Source organism: Propithecus coquereli, unplaced genomic scaffold (genome assembly GCF_000956105.1).
Source record: "Propithecus coquereli isolate 6110/MARCELLA unplaced genomic scaffold, Pcoq_1.0 Scaffold310, whole genome shotgun sequence".
Classification (NCBI taxonomy): domain Eukaryota; kingdom Metazoa; phylum Chordata; class Mammalia; order Primates; family Indriidae; genus Propithecus; species Propithecus coquereli.
This window is the reverse complement of record NW_012148731.1, coordinates 4,754,021-4,772,330: the sequence shown is the minus strand read 5'-3', so window position 1 is coordinate 4,772,330 and position 18,310 is coordinate 4,754,021. Positions and strand designations below refer to the sequence as shown.

The following is an 18,310-nucleotide window of genomic DNA, read 5'->3' as shown; positions in this document are numbered from 1 at the left end:
GGCTGGGGCTGAGGAGGGGCCGTTCTGGGGGCGTCCCGGCAGCAGAGTGGGCCCTCACCCCTCACTCGAGGGGGAGGAGAAGGGGCACGGAAGGCCGCCTCCCTTCCTCTTGCCCCTCCTCCCCCCAGGCCCTGCTACAGCTGCTGCATTGCAGGCACCACCCGGGCACCTCGTGAGCGGCTGGGCCGGGCCGGGGGCCTGACCCCGCGGCCCTGGGGGTGGGGGCAGCATCCCCGCAGCGCTGCGGAACGGGGTCGCCTGGGGGCCGGGCGCTGACGTCATAGGGCGGGCGAGGCCGGATAAGGGGGCGCCGCGGGCGGAAGTCGCCCCCCACATTCCTGCCCAGCCGCCCCACCCCTATCCCCACGCGGGCCCCTAGGCCCCCGGGACCCCCGGCGGGACGCAGGCCACCCCAATGACGTCGCTGGCCTCAGTGGCTCCGGGACTTCGCCCCTCAGCCCCTCTCCCGGGGGTCTCCCCTCCTTCGTCCCCCTCACGCCGCCCAGGCCTGGGTCCGGCCCCACCGCACGGCGCCGGTACCTCCTCCCGCAGCTCGCTGTCCGGGACGAGCGCAGGCACCTCTCCGCCGTCGCCACCGCCGCCCTCGGGCATGGTGTCCTGGCTGCTTGGGCGGCCCCGGCCCGGGCCCGGGGCATGATAGGGGGAGCGCGCAGGGCTGCGGCGCGGCCCCGGGGGCGTCCGCTCGGCTCGGCGGCCACGGAGGGAGTGCGCGGAGCTGGAGCCCGAGCGCGGCGGCGGCGGCGTCGGCCGCCGCGGTGCCCGGCGCGCCGCCCCTCGGAGGGGAGAGGGCAGCGGCGGCGGGACCCGAGCGCGGCGGCGGCGGCGGCGAGCAGCGCGGCTGCCCCGGGGCCATGTGGACGGGCGGCCGCCGCCCGGGCCGGCTTCGCCGGGCGGTGAGTACCTGCGAGCCGGGAGGGCACAGCGCGGACACCGGCGCGGAGGCGGGGCGGGCGCCACCCACGCCTCTGGGCGGTCCCTGCTTGGCGCCGCGAGCTGCTGGCCCCCCGCCCCCCGCTCCGATCCCGCGGCGCCCCTCCGGGGCCGGTGCGCCCCGACCCCGCCGTGCATGCCCCGCTGGCCCCGGAGGAGCGGCCCGGGCACCGGGGCTGGGCACTCTCGGGCGGGCGGGGGCGCTCGGTGCGGCGCGCTGCCCTGCCCCCCCACGCGGCCGGCCGGGAGCGCCGGTCCGATTTGCGGGCTCGTCGCCCTAGCGCGCGTGTCCCTGCCGCTGGGGGTTGGGGGGACGGGGACCCAGGGCGAGGCCTGAGCGTCTGGCACCCGCCGCTGTCCCGGGCAGGTCACGAGGGTGCAGGCAGGCCTCGTCCCGCCCTGCGTCAGGGGCAGGGCCCGACCCCGCTCGGGGAGGCCGGAAGGAGGCTGGGCCGGGGGCCGGGTTGCGGAGCACTCGCCGTGCGTGGGAGCGCGCTCGCCCCGGGCGCTCTGAGTCTCGTTCAGTATCTCAGAGCGGATACTGTCATTTTCCCCAATTACAGACGAGGAAACTGAGGCTCAGGGAGGTGAGGGGCTCGCCCAAGCGGCCGAGCTGGCACTCTCGCCCTCCCTGAACCCCAGCACAGTTGCAGGGGAGTTGCTGCCCTAGCGTTTCCGCTTCCTGCCTGGTTTCGGGGTGTTTCCTTCCTCGTCTGTGCCCCACCCTATCCCCAGTGTGGTTCCTCTAGGGCAGGAACAGCGTGGGCGACATCCTGGAGACTCCCGAGCCAGCAGAATGGGAGCAGAGTGGGCACCGGGGCGTGAGTGGGGGGCGGCTGGCCTGCAGAAGGGGCCCTGGGTGGCCAAGGTCGGCCCAGCAGGGCAGACCAGGGGCCCAGGCCTTGGGGCATGGGTGGGACAGGGTCTTCATGGGCCTGGCTCCTCCCAGGCCACAGTGCCCTGGGTCTCTGGGGGCCATGGACAGGTCCTTTCCCTTCTCCTGGCCTCAGTTCCTCCACCTGCCAGGGGCAGCAGAGCCCCGTCCCGCCCTCGCCAAAGGCCAGGCTCCAGCGAGGACTGGAAGAAAGCCCCTTACACACTGTGGGGTGCCACCCTTCCAGGCTGGGCATGGCCCTGCCGCCTGGGGAAAGTAGCCATTGGGGGTGGCTATGCCTGGCATCTGTGACGCCCAGGGCGGAGAGGCGGCAGCAGGGCCCTGGCAGCATCCTGCAAACCCTTAATTTTCCCGACTCTCACTATAATCAGGGCGGCCGGAAGAGCAGACACGGTGGCAGATGCAGCTCCTTCCCGGCTGCTCAGCTCGCAGGCGCCGAGCAAGGACCCTCCCAAACTATTGTCTCATATTTATAGATTCCTGCGCTCTGCATTTGGCTCATCGTCAAAACCTGGAGCTGTTCGCACCTGGGACGCGGAGTAGGGAGGGGCAGGGCTGCCTGGGAGCCTCGGCCCATAGAGCGAGTTTTCCACGGGCTGGGGGGTGGGGAGTGGGACGTTTGTCAGGTCTGGGGAGGGGAAATGAGTCCCAAGCAACCCGGGAGATGATCTCCCATCCACTCGGTAAGACTCCTGGGCCCAGGGTCTGGCCCGCCTCGCTGCCGCTGGTGGAGCACCTACTATGTGCGGGGCAGCGTTAGCATGTTCCGCAGCATCTCTACAGCAACGCCGTGAAGCGGTGCTCCCACTCCGTAGGGACTCGATGGTGTTGAAGCGCGGATGGATGAATGGATGGAGGGAAGGACGGTCGTCCATGAATCCATGGCTTGTTGCAGACAGCCCACAAATAGGGGTCTCCCAAATCCCAGGAGGTGAGGCCGATGGACCGAGTAGGAGTTGAACAGGTAGAAGCGTGTTGGAGGAACCTGGGCCCCGGGCTGGAGGTGAGGGGAGAGTGCAGTGGGTCCCAGGGTCGGAAGAGGCTCTGTCCTCCTGGAGTGTGGAGCGCAAGGGCAAGGCTGTGGGGGAGGGCAAAGGTGGCTCCTCCCCTCAAAGGAGGTAGGGATCCCTGGGACAAATCGGAGGGCGACCCCAAAGCTCACTGTGTTGGTCCAGACTGTCTCCAGGGTCCTTTCCTGCCTCCCCCTCCTGTCCCAGGGTTGGTCACTAGCCTGGTGGAGAGGCCTGGACAGGGGTCTGGAGTCCTGGGTTCCGTTCCTCCTCTGCCATTGATTTACCATATGACCTTGGGCAAGGCCTGGCGCCTCTCTAGGCCTCAGCGTCAGGGGCTGTGACTTGCTGTCACAGTCAGGGGAGTGACTTCCAGGGCCTGAGAGCAGGCACCAGACAGTGGCCTGTGGTAGGAGAAGCTGACCAGAGGTGCCTCTGCTGGTCCAGTCATTGTAGGAATTAATGAATGAACGAGTGACCGGCTAAGTGCCTGGACTCTTCGTTCACCTACCATACTCTCCCTGAGCACCCACGCCGTGCTGCTTGCTGGGGTCACTGAGGTGAACCTGACACAGACCTTGCCCTTCAAGAGTCCACAGTCTGCTAAAAAACATGGATCCTGCCGGTGTGGCAGGTATTAGGAGGTGCTGGGGACCTTCTCTGTCCCACCCCCACCCCAGCCAGGAAGGGGGCTCAGAAGTGGCCCCAGCCCCAGCATGCCATGAGTCTGGAGGACTCTGGGGGCTTCCTGGAGTGGGATCAGCCAGGGCCCCCCTCTGAGCCTGGCTGGGGAACCGTAGTCATGGTTCAATCAGCAGGCCCTGGACCAAGTCAGGGACGGAGTGGGGTGAGGCCTGGGCCCCACCTGGGGAAGACAGACCTGGAAACCTGCAGTCGTGCCACGGGGCGGTGCATGCGGGGTTGAAGACCAGTGGATGGATGGATAGAAAGCTGGAGGGTAGACGGATGGAAGGGGAGATTGGTGCATACAAGTGGCGAGGTAGTTGGGGAGGGACGGGCAGACGTATGGAAGAGCTGATGTGGATACAGGACTGTGTGGCTAGAGCAAGATGCTGGTGGATCCATGGGTGAGGGGGCTGGATTTCTGGTGCATACGGGGGATTGACATGAATGGATGGATGGTTGGGTAGACATCAGTGGATGGATAAAGGGCTGGGGACCGATACGGGAGTACATATTGGAGGTGGATGAACACAGGCATGGGAAATGGATAGAGGTAATGCATGGACGCTGGGCTAGATGGGTGAATGCTTGAATGTGTGTCAGTAAGATGATGGATCTGGGAACGGATGGATACGGGAAGAGTGGACGGATAGGTGAATGAGTGTGTATTGGTGAGTGAATGGAGGCAGGCCTGGAAGGGTGGATGTGCACAAAGGACACGCGTCAATGGATAAAGGCATGGACACAAATGCAAGTGACAGAGGGGTGGGTTCATGGATGGATACAGGACGAGAGGATGAGTGGATGGATGAGTCCATGTCAGCAGATGGCAGATACGTTGGCGCATGGATGGTACACACAAGCGTGTGAGCGGACGAATGGGTATAGGAGTGGGTGGGTGGAGGACAGTTGCTTGAATGGGTGGAGCTCCAGGCCACGCGTGCCTCGGTCTCCCAGATGCCACTGTCTTGCTCACATGCCCCTAGTCCCTCTGGTTCAGAGAGGGTGTATTGGGGGGACACAGGGCTGGGAAGGGGGCCAGCCTTGCCGACTCAGACCCAGAGAATTAATCCCACCTTGAGGGTTTCGGGGGGGAAACCAACACAAACTAAGGCCATTAGCCCCCTGCAGTTCTGCGTCGCCCTGGAAGACATGTTCAGCATGGATGAGGCAGCTATGCGGCCTCTGCTGAGAGGAGCGGCCAGCGGGGGTCCCACAGGGGCTTCCTTGCCTGGGGAGCGCTGGGGCAGAACTCAGGTGCCAACGCTGGTGGCATGAATCGTACGCAGGTGCTAGGGACCCGGAGACAGCTCAGACATGCAGCTGCCCTCGGGGACTCTCGGGCCAGCGTGGAGATAGCCAGAGGCAGCAGGGCGAGGTGGTTGAGAGCACAGGTGTGGGAATTTCCCAGACCCTCAGCATCCTCATCTATAAAAGGGTCATAGTAATCGAACCTTCTGTGCTGGGATGGGGGAGGGGTAGAGAGGGGTGCTGCACTGCTGCTGGCGTTTCCTACAGAGCCCGGGTGTGACAAGCCACGGCGTTCCCCAGTGACCCTGCAGAGCCCAGTTTTCTCCTCCATGAGGTGGGGTCACCGTTCCTGGCTCAGAGGGCTGCCGGGAGAATGGAGTGAGGTGATGCTTGGTGCTCTTAGTGGCTGCCCAGCCCCTGCTGCCCTGCCCACCCTGCAGGGTCCCACCAGTATCCTGTGGCCTGGTCTTCCCGGTCCAGCCCAGCAGACAGCGGGCGGTCCCATGTTCCTCTCCGGAGCTTTCCGCCATGGGAGCAGGACGGGGCCAGGCGGCAGTAGAGAGGCCACGGGTGTCCTGGACAGGAGGTGAGCGTGAGTGCATTACCTTTGGGGTCCCCATCCTGGGTCTGCCACGCTGAGCCAGGTGACCTCCGACGAGTCACTTCACCTGAGACTCCGCTCCTTTTAGCATAAAATAGTGTCTGTGACGGTCTTTCCTCACGGGGCGGGTGAGGATTTGGGGTGAGAATGTGCTTGCGCCCCCAGCACGGAGCTGGGCACTCAGGAGGGGCCCAGGGACTGAAACAGACGAGTCAGGAGACGGGGCCTGCCGCACCAGAGGCTGGGAAGCCCTTTCGGGAGAGGTAGCCCAGGCTGCCGCGAGGTGCGTGGGCCCAGGCGTGAGCCCATGGCAGCTGGCAGCATCCTCAGGAGCCTCGGGCCCAGGCACCTGGCAGCCAGCAGGTTGTTGTGACAATGGAAACTTGTCTGATGCAGCCTGACACTCTGGGAGTGGCTCAGAGGGCTAGCTGGCCAGGGCGCCCCAGAGCACCCCTGTGACCACACACACCACAGTGATGGACAAATTAGAGCCCCAGTGCTGGTGAGTCCTGAGGTCCTACTAGGTACCAGGCTTTGTGGTCACATCACTTCCTACCACTGCCTGGGGGCTGGGTACGGCTGCGTCCCCACTTGCTAGATGAGGAGGGGGTGTGGCTTGCCCAGGGCTTGTTGGAGTATCGGAGAGGGGATTTGAACTTGGATCTGCCAGCCTCCAAGTCTCGTTGCCACTGGTGACGGGACAGCCTCTGCTGAGAGGGGGTTGTCCGGGTGTAGAGGGGTGACTGTAAGAGGACTGCAGGGGTAGGGGGGACACTGTGGCTTGAGAACCTGAGATCCCTCCCCTAAGTCCTCAACCCATGTCCAGTCCAGAGTAGGCCCACACCAGGCTGGGGATGCTTGTGAACTGACAGCCCAAACCTGTGATATCCTTCATTCATTCCTTCTTTTTATTTATTTATTTATTTTTTTTTTTTTTAAAGCCAGTCAAATTTAGCGGTGGGGGGTTGAATACTAACTTTGGTGACACTAACGTTAGTAAGTTCTGATAACCCACTACCATCGGACCAGCCCTTCAGGAACTTCTTATTGAGCACCTACTATGTGCCAGACCCTATGCAGAGAGCCGGAATACAGTGAAACTTACATACTGGTGGGGGACAGGTAAGACAGAAGTGATTGCAAACACGTTAGTTACAGCTGGGAGCCACGTATGAGAAGGGCAGAGTGAGAGTCTTCCTGGCAGAAGGAACAGCAAGTGCAAAGGCCCCGAGATCAATAGGGCTTAGTACATTTGGGAACCTGATAGAAGTTCCTTTGCCGCGTGGGGCACGCGGCAGGGTAGCAGAGAGAGAAGACTCTTGGCCACTGTCAGGGCCTTGCAGGGTATATGAAAGTGTGACATTGTCTAGTCTCTTGGTCTATGATTTTAAGAGATTGTACTGGCCATGCTTGTAGGATGAACCAGACTGGACCAGCATAGAGTCAGGGGCCCCAGAGAGGGGTAATCGCAGGTGTCCAGGTGAGACGTGGTGGCCTCTGCGACCAGCAAAGTGGGGATGGAAGGAGGTGGTCAGGTTTGAGAGAGGCTGAATCGTTAGGATCTGGTGGTCAGGTGGGGGCAGGGAAGAGGCAGAGAGGCATCTAGGTGGCTCCTGTCCCTGTCTCAGGCAGCGGAGCCCATGGTGGTACTGCTCCTGGAGGTGCAGACATTCCATCAGGGATGCCATGGGGCACCCAGAGAGGTGTCCGGTTGAGCCCAGAAGAGCAGGGGTCCCAGGCATTTGATGCGAGACATCTAGACAGGGCCCGGCTGCACTGCTGTGAGCCGGCATTGCCAAGGAGGGCCTTGGCTATGCTCCAGGCGGCCCGAGAGGCCAGCGCCAGGAATGGTGGTGGTGCATGCCAGCTGGCCAGCCAAGGGCCTGGGACTGCCACCCCCTAGTGAGCCTTCCTTTAGCTCCAGTGCCCACAAACCTGCATCCTAAGAAGGAGCTCCGCCTGGAGCCCTGGCGCCCTGTGAGGTACTAGGGGCAGGCATGTCTTCCTTCGCACAAAGGAAGGAGAGTCCAAGTCTGGCTCTGGCCCTTCTCTGAGTTAATCTCCCCTACCCGACTCCCCATCTAACTAACCCTGGGCCCCCATGTGCCAAAGGCTCTTGCCTCATAGCATTAGCAGCTACTGTTTCTCACCTTATCCCCGTGTATCATCGAGGAATTGCATGTAGCTGCTATCAAGAGAGACTGTAAATAGCTATGGCTTCAGCAAGACAGAGAGTTATGTCTTTCTGAAGTTAAAGAAGTACCAGAGGCAGATGGTGCAGGGCTGGTGTGATGATTCAGTGATCATCAGGGATCCAGGTTCCCTTTGTCTTTCTGCTCCTCCATCCTTTGTATATGGCTTCTGTCACATTTTGAGATGTGGTGCACCTCATGGTGCAGTATGGCTGCCACAGCTCCAACCATCACTTCCATGTTCTAGAGAAGAAGCAGGAGAATGGGGAGAGGGAGCAAAAAGGGCACAGGCAAGCTGTCTGATCTCTTTTATGGAGCTCTCCCAGCAGTCACACCCAGCAACTTCTGTTTTAGCTCATTGGCTACCTCTTGGCTGCAAAGGCTGGGTACTTGCATCCCAAAATGAAATGACGGTTCTTTAGTAAGGAAGAATGGGAGCATGGCGGGCAGCCAGTGGTCCCCGCCACACCCTCCCACTTTGCTGGATTGCTGCAGTTCCAGTTTCCCCTCCTGCAGGCCCTGTGCTCACTGTCTGGTGGCCATGTGGCTGTCTGTGTACTGCCTGCCTCTCCGTGTCCCTGCACCCAGCAGAGGGGGCTTGCGAGTGGGAGCGGGCGAGGCCCAGCCAGGGTCCTGCACAGAGCGGGAGCTCGTTCAGTGTGGCCTGCCTCCCCAGGCAGGGCCTAGGACATGACCTTCTCTTCTCCAGCACTTTCTAAGCCCGAAGCTCAGCTCCTATTTAGTGAGGATCAATTTGGGGGCGGGAGGCTGACAGGACCTGCCGCTGGATGGATGGGCAGGCAGGCATTTGGCCAATCACCCTGGGACGGGCGGCACGCCCCCGAGCGGCACGGGGAGCCCAGCCCCATGGGAGAGCAGGCGCATCGGTGCTCTCGGAGAAGCGTGACCCCAGATTGATGAAGAAGGATGCTCTCCAGGCCCAGCTCCCAGGCACGGGGGCCTGAGCCTGCCAGCCCCGGGAAGGATGGCCATGGCTCCCTCGTGGAGCCTGGGGCGGGGACCCCCATCGAGGAAGCACACAGGCAGGACCCTCGAAGCCGCAGGCCAAGCCCCAGCCCAGGACGGAACCCCGAGGGCAAGGCCTCTCACCCCAGCTGGACAGCACGGCCCGGCCAGAAGGCCTGGGTGTCACCAGGCCAGCCGCCCGCCCCAGAGCCCGTGAGCCCTGGCAGCAGGGCTGCCGTGGGCCCCCTTGCACGCCTAGGCCGCCGGCGCGAGGCCAGACTGCCCTTCTCCAGATTCCTGGATGAGGTCACCGTGCGGGTGCTGGACCCCGGGACCCTGGAGGCCTTCAGGGGTTCGAGAGGCCGCAGCCCAGAGCCCTCCTCGGACAAGCAAGGCCCAGGCCTGGCCCAGGAGGCCCTCGCCGGAGCTGCATCCCGGGCGGAGAAGGACCCAGCGCCGAGCCCCCAGCTTTCCTCCCCGGCAGCGGCTGAGGCTGCGTTTGGGGCGGGGCCGGGTCCAGCCGTGGAGACCAGCGGGCCTTGCACGGGGAGCAGCCAGCACGGAGGCCATGTGGCCTCTCCCCGGAGACCTTCAGGCCGGGTGAGTCTCAACCCCAGACTGTCACCTAGCAGGCAGCTTGGGTCTGCTGCGGTCCTTCCCTCCCCACGTGCCATTTCCCCGCAAGTCCCGGCCGAGCCCCCCGAGTTCCCTCGTCACGCCCGCTTTGTAATATCGGAAACAGGAAGGCCGTAAGTGCCGAAAGAATGAATCTCCGAGGTGAAATTTCTGGCTTTGGGACAGGCAGACTATTTCTGGACCAAGCACACATGAGTAGACAGTAACGATAATGACAACATCACCACCCGCATTGGCAGGGCCCTTGGCAGTTCACCACGGGCTTTCCTGTGATCGTCCCTGTAAATTTCAGAGCCTCAGACAACTCCACGCGAGGTAGGATGTCACACTGTCCTGTCAGGACCAGGCGGGCTGATGTCTTTCATAGCTGCCCCCATTTCATGGAGGTGGAAACTGAGGCTTGGAGGGGTTGCTGCTTGCCCCAGGTGACACGGGGAGCCCGGGCTTGGCCTGCAGGTCTCTCTCCTCAGCACCCTCCACACTCACTCGCTGCTCCCGTGGCCTGTCCTGTCTCCAGGAGCAGTCGGTGGCTCCGGTCATTGAAGCCCCACCGGCCCTTTCCCGGTGGATCTGCTGTGGGCAGCTGGGCCTGGGGGTTCCGGGGGGACTCTCATCTCGAGGGTCAGCTGCCTGCTGTGTGGCTCTGGATAGGTCGCCCCATCCTCATTGGGCCTCAGTTTCCCCGGCAGTGAAAAGGCAGGAATGGTGACACAAGCAGTTAATAAGCACGGTGTCCCCAGCCTTCTCCACACAGAGTGGTGGTCCGGTCGCCCTCCTGTCTGCTGCTCTGGGCTCTGCTTGCCACGCAGACCTCACTCTGGGAAGTGCCAGGCCCCTGGGTGACGCTGTCCCAAGGCTCCTGGCATGTGCTTCTTGGGGCTGCCAAGCAGCACAGGGCCTCGGGCCCACGGGGGCCCAGCAGTGGTGCGGGAGGGTAGGCCTGGCCAGGAGTGTCTTACGGAGGACCTGGCCTTGACTCCCTGAAGCAGGGGGTGGCATCAGCCCTGGCAGGCGGGGCCGGGCCTTACCTGGCATTGGAGGCCCCAGGTGCAGACCTAACTCTCCGACAACCCGCCCCACCCCCACTCCCTGGGACCGTATCCCCCTCCGCTCCAGCCTCAGATGCAGCAAGCCTGTGACAGTGACCCTGGGATTGGGCTCATTTTACCCACCAACCCAGGAGGCCCAGAAGGCTGAGCGCCACGGGGTCCTAGCTGGGCTGTGTCCTGCTCAGGGAACCTGGGCCAGTCGCGTTCCCCTCAGAGTCTTCCCGGGGTGGGGGCCGGGAGGAGGGAGAGTTAGAGGTAACTGGCGACGGGGCCTGGCGTGAGGTGGGAATTCAGCCACTGGATGGCGACGGTGATGAAGATGATGATGGCGGCACCTCTCGGGGGCTTGTCTGTTGATCTGATACCTGCCGTGTGCCTCCTGCCCTCCTGGGCTGGACAGGCCTGTGTCGCCGCAACGCTTCCTGTCCTGCCGTTGTTGGGGAGTTTTAGGGAAGCAGGGCAGGCCCCCAGCTTCAAGTCATCAACTGGAAGGCCCTTTCTAGAGAGAAAATGCCTGGAGTTGCACCGTTAACCACTTCGAGAGGAAGCTGCTGACCAACGGAGGCCCTGGGTCCCGGTCCTGTCTCTGTCCTGCCTGGCCGAGTGGCCACGGGAGAGTCCCTGGTCCTCCCCTTCACTGTTCAACAAACGAGAGGCCCTTGTAGAGGTCTCTGGGACCTCCAGCTGTCACAGACTTGGGATGGAGGTTCATTCATACTACAGTGTGAATGACTCCAGCCAGTCTTTTCCTGGGAAGAGAGCAGGAGGCACAGGGCCAGCCAGGGTCACAGCCCCGGATGGGGTTATGACAATACCCTCATGCCAGTCTGCAGTGCTGCAGCTGGATCCCGGCTGAGAGGCTGTCCGGCTGAGTGACCTTGACCAAGTCACTCTACCCTCCTGGCCTCAGTGTCCCCATTGGTAGGGCAGCTGAGATATGGATGGAGCCTCTCCTGAATGAGGGACCCCCAGGGTGCCTCTGGAGGGGCAGCTGCCTCCCAGCTCCCCTGACTGTTGCCATGTGGGAATGTGGGCCGGAGTTGCCAGATCCTCCAAAATTTTCAGTAGAAGCCAAAAATACGGATTTTAAAATGTAAACTCTCCTAATTTTTAAATGTTGGCTCAAACGTTGAAAAAAAAAGCTCTCTGCAGGCCAAATACAACATGCTGGTGGGCCCGATTTAGCTCAGGGAGGCCAGTTTGCAGTCACCAGCCTAGTCCGTCCGCACCGGCGCACAGGTGGGAAAGCGGGGAGGCCGTCTGAAGTCACACGGAGCCCAGGCGAGACTCAGGGCTGGCGTGGCAGGTGGCACAGGGTCCCCTCTGGAACCCCAAGGGGAAGGACATTCTTGGCCCCATCTGGGGACAGCCCCAGGCCAGGGCTAGGACTCAGGTCCCCAACTTGCTGGGCCACCTCTGGCAGGTGCTGTCCCCTCTCCCAGGATCAAGGCGGGGAAGCACGTGGCTCGTTTGGCGTTTAGCGGGAGCAGGGGCGAGCGCACTGCGCGTCCAGCGCAGACCAGGCCCCGTGGGGCTGCCCGAGGGCCACGGGGCCCAGCAGCTCTCGGTCCTCTCTCCCACGACTCCACGACCCCAGTCTCCTTGGCTGGCTCTGCCCCCCGACCCAGTGTGGCTGTGTCCCGGCCTCTCTTCTCCCTTCGGAGACCACTCCCTTGGGGACCTCACTCAGTGCGGTGGCTTTAAGTGTCACCTCTGCTCTGACCACTCCCAGTCCCAGGTTCACCGGCTGGGCCCTCCCCTAAACTCCAAACCCAAGTACCCGCCCCTTGACGTCCCTGCTGGGACAGACCTGAGTCCCCCTCTTCTCCCCACACCCTCCGGCTGCGCTGCCGAGGCCAATGCGGTGTCTTCTCAGGAATTCCCTCCCTCCCACTCGCCTCCGGTCTGTCAGGGAATCCAGCCTGGTCCCCGCCGGCCTGGCGTTGTGCCCCAGCCTCCGCGGGACTCCCGGGCCCTGCACTTGCCTGGGGTCCTGCACACGGCGGCGTGAGGGACACTCCTCCGCTCGGCCCTTCAGGGGCCCCTCCCAGCCCTCCTGCCTCCCAGACCCACCGGGCACCGCCCCCTCGCCCCCCTCGCCCCCCTCGCCGGCTCCCCACGACTCCCTCCTGCCTCCCGCAGGCTCTGCTCACACCCTTGCCGCCTCCCTGCGCACAGTTGCTTCCCCGCCGCCCGCCTGCCATCCTTCCTGCCATGCTTCGCACACTTAGCCCCCGGGACACGCTGGGTGTGAGGGGGCGGTTTAGGGACTTCTCTTGTGCACCGTGCCTCCCTGCGCTGGAGTATCCGCACAGCGAGCGCAGAGAGTTTCATCTAGTTTGTTCGCTGCTGAATCCCCCAGAGCAGGGCTTGGCATACAGTGAATGTTTGTTGAATGAATGCCAGAGGGCAGAGAGCAATGTAAAACATCTCATAAAGGTGACCACCAGAATGAGCAATTGAAAGGCTGGCTCTCCAGAGCAGCCACAGCCCTTTACCAGCCCTGTCCCCAGGAGAGTCCCTTACACACAGCCACCTTGTTGCTCATAACATCCTCGGAGGATTTTCCATCTTTCCTTCCTAGATGAGTGATTGAGGATCAGAGAGGTTGAGAGCCTTGCCCAAGGTCACACAGCTGCACAGGAGGCCCAAGTCACCTCAGTGAGAGGTGTGCTCTGTCCCTCCCCCCGCTGCCCCCTTGTGCCTAGGCACGTTTCCTCCCCTCGGGTGGGGGAGGGGAGCAAGCTGAGGGAAACTGAGGAAGCCAGAGCCAGTGTGGGTGTGAGGAGGCCCCCGGGGGCGAGCACCAGGGTTGGGGTCCTTGAGGCCAGAGGTGGGCTCACTTTCTTTTTCTTGATAGTTTCAGGACTTGGCAGGATCTGGGGGCACGGGCAGCCGTGCGGCGGGGCCAGGGGCCAGATAGTCTACAGAGGAATTACACGCCCGCTCGTCTCGTCGGGAGAGGGGACCGGCCTCGCCCACGGGGGCTCCCCTGGGCACAGCTCTGTGCAGCTGCCATGCTGGGTACCAAGGGGGCTCGGGTCCCCTCTGGCACAAGAGTGGGCTTGAAGAAGGGACACAGGATGGCATGAGATGCCGAGGGTTGTGGGAGCAGGACGGTGCTGCCCGGCAGGCGGGGCAGCGGCGCACTGGCTGGGCGAGGAGCCACCCCGAGTTCAGGCCACGCCACCTGCTCCCTGACACGCCGGGCACAGGCAGCTGCAGCGGCTGAAGGAGAGTGGCCCTGTGGTCGGGGCTGTCATTCATACTGTAGGTGGGTGGTCAGAGAAGGGAGGCACTAGCCATGCAGAGGTCAGGGCTGAGCACTCCAGATGGAGGGAAAGAGGTGCAAAGTCCCTGCGGCAGGAATGAGCAGAGTGAGCTTAGGACCAGCAGGGCAGCCAGTGTGGCCAGTGTGTGCTGGGGAGGGGGGGAAGGCTAGGGTCAGAGGGTCACGTGGGCCAGGTCAGTATTTACCACTCCCTCACGGAGGCCTGACTGGGGGTCCATGGTCACCTCCTCCCTCACATCTTGGGAGCACCTACTGTGTGCCAGTCTCCGTGCCCAGGTGCCACAGGGAGGATGGCAGTGTGCGAAGCTGGTGAGAGCCCTGGCCCCACATCTCCAGGCTCTTGCATGTAAACTGCTGGGGTTTGCCTCTTGGAGCCTCTGTTTTTTCATCTGTAAAATGGGAGTTATAAGATCCGCCTGGCAAAGTCTCTGTGGGGAGTAAGTGGAATGGATCTCTGTCACTGCTGCCCTGGGAGCAGAGCCAGCCGACTGAAGGGCGGATGGGCCAGGCGCCCTCCTGAAAGTCAGAATCCCGCAGAGAGCGAGGAAGGAAGCAGGTGGTGGGAGGGAGGCAGTTTGCGTGGGGGTCAGCCTGCGAGGGGTGAGCGTGCCGTGGCCCACGTGGGGGAAGATGCCGAGTGAGGAGGGAGCAGGGGCCTGGGCACAGTCCAGCATGGCCAGCAAGTAGGGCTCCTGCCAGGGTGTTGGGACATGAAGGTAGCTGCTGGGCTGGACCCCCGGAGGGTACAAGGGGAGCTGAAAGTTGACAGGATGACAGGTGTGCTGCAGGAAGAGGCAGAGTGGACTGGAGGACAGGGCCCAGAGGCAGGGAAGGACTGTCCCCTGAGTACCCAGAGAGCTCACCTGTGTTCCCATCTGCCGAGAGGGGAGACCGCACCCCACCATTTCACAGTGGGAAGCCTGGACATGCCGCAGGCACCACACCCTCGTGGTCCTCACCCTCTCCTTCCTCCTCCTCTATAGGGAGGCACCGCCTTTGCCCAAGACCCAGCCAGCACCCCAGTTCTCCAGCCTAACAGGTAGGCCTCACCTAGCCTCAGGTGACTTTGAGCAAGCCACTTTGTGCGCTGGCCTCAGTTTCCTCGTCCATAAAAAGGGACTTAGGGGAACATCCTCAAGTCCTGTGGTTAGTGAATGGCACAGTCCAGACTTGTACCCTGGGCACTGGCCCCAACACCAAGTCCACTGCCCAGGGCACTGCGCCTACCCCCCACCCCCCGCCCGGGGCCAGCCTCCCTGCTCTCCCCTCCTTGGCCACACACAGTGATGACTGCTCCACCCATGGGCATGGAGAGCCCCTCCCTGGCCAGGTGCTGGGTGGGAAAGGCACAGGCCCTCTCACATCTGGTGCGGGGCTTAACCCAATGACCACTGAATTCCCATGGAGGGCTGCACGGAGGAGGCATCCTTTAAGGGTGAGGGCAACAGCTGCCCCGCAGGCACTGGGTCAAAGGAGAATTTGAAGAGTCGTAGCATGATCGCAGCCAGGCTTCAGGGTCTGCAAGAGCAAGTGAAGGGTGGAGGCCGGTTCCTGTGGCTCTCCTGTCCTGCCCAGGCCCCACGTCTGCCACCAAGGCAGCTCAGCCACCCCCTGCCTCCCCCAGAGTCCCTTCTAGGAGTGAAGGGGGAATTCCCAGACTGGCCTTTTAGAAGAGCTGAAACATTCAATGTAAATAATTAATGCTAGATTTTTAAAATTAAATTTTAATACATTCTTATTAATTTTAGACAAACTCCCCGGCAGGTCATTCACTGTGAGCGATTAAGGCAACTGGAGACAGCCTTTGGGTGGGAGAGGCCTCTGAGAAGTGGAGTCCAGGCCCAGCTGAGCCCCTTCAGCTGTGGGGTCTCCAGGAAGCCCCCCTCGTCCCTCTGATCTTTGTTCTCCGTATCTGTAAAATGGGGACGCGTGCTTCCCTGGCAGAGCTGCCGCCAGACGCCAGTGGAAAGTGCTATGGCTGTGTCAGGGGTGGTGGGTATTGTTATTTCTGCCCTCCTGCTGAGGGGGGACTCCCAGGCCGGGGTGGAAGCGGGTGTTCTCCGCAGTTTGCGAGAGAGAGCGGGGCTCCCTTCCTCTGCGGTCCCCTCTCCACTGAGACCTCAGCCCAGAGCTAATGAATGAGAATCACTGGCGCATGAATGAACACTTCGGTTTCTTGGGTTTGGTTTGATCCTGGGTCAGGTCTGACCCTCCAGTGGACGGCTCCTCCCACCCCGCGCTGGCTGGTGAGGCCAACCCTGCTGGGTGCTGGGGTGTCCTGGTGAAAGCACGGGGTTCCTGCCCAGGAACTCCCAGCCGGGAGAGGGAAGGCCGGCAAAGACCAGCTCTGGTGCGGCGGGATCCAGGCGTGCATTGCCCGTGTATATTATATTGAGCGCCTGCTGTATGCTGGAATCTAGAGTGAGGAGCTCTGTCATGGGGACCCCCGAAAGGTGGGCTTGGGGAATATCGGGGTATGGGGGACGTGTTGGTCTGCGGCAAACTCTTCCTGGCAAACTCCTTATCTTGGGGGCGAAGCATTTATAGAAGGGGTCCAGGCTTGTGGCGTTGGACAACTTTTAGAGTGTTGGGGAGGGGAGCCGCCATCCGGGCGCCTCAGGGATCCTTCGCTCCGAAATGCCTCCTCCCACCACAGCCCCTCCGCAGCCCACCAGTGCGGAAGGGCAGCAGAGCGCCTCGTCCAGCTTCCTGCCCGCTCCTCATCCGCTCTCAGGTGAGGAAACTGAGGTCGGGAGAGCCTCGGGGAGGCCTGCCCAGCACCCGGGAAGTTGGTGGCCGAGCCTGGCCGAGGCCCCGGGCCGGGCCTTCCAGCTTGGAGCTGCGGCCGGGCTGCGCCCTCGCCCGGCGGGGCGGTGGGGGAGGCGGCGTGGGGCCTGGACCGGAGCGGAGCGCGCTCTCGGCGGACGCGGCGGCCGCTATGGGCAGTAATCAGTCTTCCCAGGTCTGTCGCGTGGTCCCCGGGCTCAGACCCCCGTCCCCCTTTAATGTCAGCCCCGCTGCTGCGGGGCGATGGGGAAAGCCCCCGGGAGCGGCCTCTCGGGGTGCTGGGGAGTCCGCCCCGCGCCCCCTGCTCCACGCAGGAAGTGCGATGCCGCCCGGGCCGCTCGCGGACCCCGCCGTTCGCCGGCGCCCACAGGGTTAACGGGGGCCGGTGGGTCCCCACCCCCGGCGGGCGGAGGGGCTGCCCGGCTGCGCGGGGCTGGGCGGGGAGGGTCTCGAAGCGCCTCTCGGGCGGGTCTGCGCAAGCCCGGCAGGGAGCCCCACCGGCGAGCAGGGCGTTCAAGGGTTAATCCCTCGGGCCCGGGAGGGGCGAGCCAGGCACAGAACCCCAGAATCTGAGGGCAGCGGGTCCCTGATTGAGGAGTCTGAGGCGCTGACTACATCGCCCTCAGACCGCGTGAGTGTTTGCTTCTGCAATCCCGCACGGCCCCAATTCCCCATTCAAACACTCTGCGACTCGGAGATTCTGCGATTGTGGGGCTCAGCTTCTTCCAGGAGGGAGCGGGGGTAGGAAGGGTTAACGGGCGGGGCGGGGGGGAGCAGCGGGGCCACGGCCACCCGAGAGTTAACGGGGACGGCCGGTCCCGCTTCTCCGGGCAGCCGAGCTCGCCCTTGGCTGCGCTGTCTCGCTTCCCGGGCCAGCCCGCTCCTCCGCCCGGGGGGCGTAACTCGGTTCCGGGGAGCGCAGCGGCCCGGGCGGGCTCACCTGTTACTTGGCCGCGACCCGGCGTGCCCACTGAGTCACGGGGGCCGCGGCCGGGAGCTGGGGGCGCGCGGGGCCGGACTTTGCGCGGACGGAGCCCCGCGAGGGTGCCCGGCCGCGGCCCGGCTGTGCCCGCTGTGCCCGGCTCCGCCCGGCTTGGTGGCGGAGCGCACGCCTTCTGCTTGCTGACCCTCTCGTTTGGTTTCTCGCAGGCCTCTGCCGCAGACATGGAGAAACTCAGGTGAGTGGAGCGTCTTCCGTTCCGGGGCTCGCGGGGGCCCGGGGTCGGGGGTAGGTGCCCCGGAGAGGGTGGGGGGAGGGGGCGCCACCCTAGCGCATCCCTGGGGCCCGCGGGTCGCCCGGGCGGACTGGCCCGGCCAGTGTGCGTGTGTGGTGCGTGTGTGCGCGCGACGAGACAATGGGGAGCCCGCGTGGGGGCTCCTCGGCCCGGCCCGGGCGACTGCGGCTGGAAGTGGGGGGTGCGCCACCGAAGGCCCCGCCGGCCCCCGCCCCGGGCCGCACGCCTGCCCCCGCGGGCCCTTGAGACCTGCGCTGGACTCGAGCTCGTCCCCCGGGACCCTTTGGGTTTCCATTCCTGCTGTTACGCACCAGTCCCCAGCGCTGACTTCCCCCCCACCCCGCAGGTGACAGTTGCCTGCTTCTAAGCTTTTAAGTTTCCGCCCCGGGGGCAGGGGTGGGGGATGGAGTCCTCGCGGCTGGCCAGACAGTCGCGTCTTGGAGCCATTTTAGGGGAATCCCGCGACAGCGTCTAGGGAGTGTCCCCTGCGACCTCCCTCCAGGTGCTAAACTTCGAGCCTCAATGGACTCCACCGGGCTCCCTTTGCGGCTGGCCGCGATCAGTCCATTTGAATATTCACGACTACCCCCTCTCCCGCGACTTCCCCCGGCCACCTTGACCCCTACTTTGGTAACATCCCCCTGCTGTGTTTTCCTTCCTGAGCCTGAGCCCAGGCGTCCTGTGGGCAGGCAGGCCCTGCCCCCGCGGCCGGGTCTCAGCAGCCCCTCCCCCGGCCTAGAGGTCTCTTGCCCCTCCCCCCC

The 18,310-nt window shown here is 63.6% G+C and overlaps 1 protein-coding gene across 3 annotated transcripts in view; it reads left to right on the top strand.

The window, feature by feature from the left end:
- The first annotated feature begins 771 nt into the window (after positions 1-771).
- The window catches only part of BEGAIN (brain-enriched guanylate kinase-associated), a 40,687-nt gene continuing 23,148 nt past the window's right edge, over positions 772-18,310 (top strand). Inside the window, exons 1-2 of one of the 3 annotated variants that reach the window (XM_012650090.1) lie at positions 772-914; positions 17,464-17,492. In XM_012650090.1, the coding sequence (XP_012505544.1) occupies positions 873-914; positions 17,464-17,492 (71 nt within the window). In that variant the 5' untranslated portion in view covers positions 772-872. Of the gene's footprint in view, positions 915-15,845; positions 15,981-16,904; positions 16,946-17,463; positions 17,493-18,310 lie in introns of those variants that run through there. The other 2 variants (XM_012650092.1, XM_012650091.1) reach the window with 2 other exon arrangements.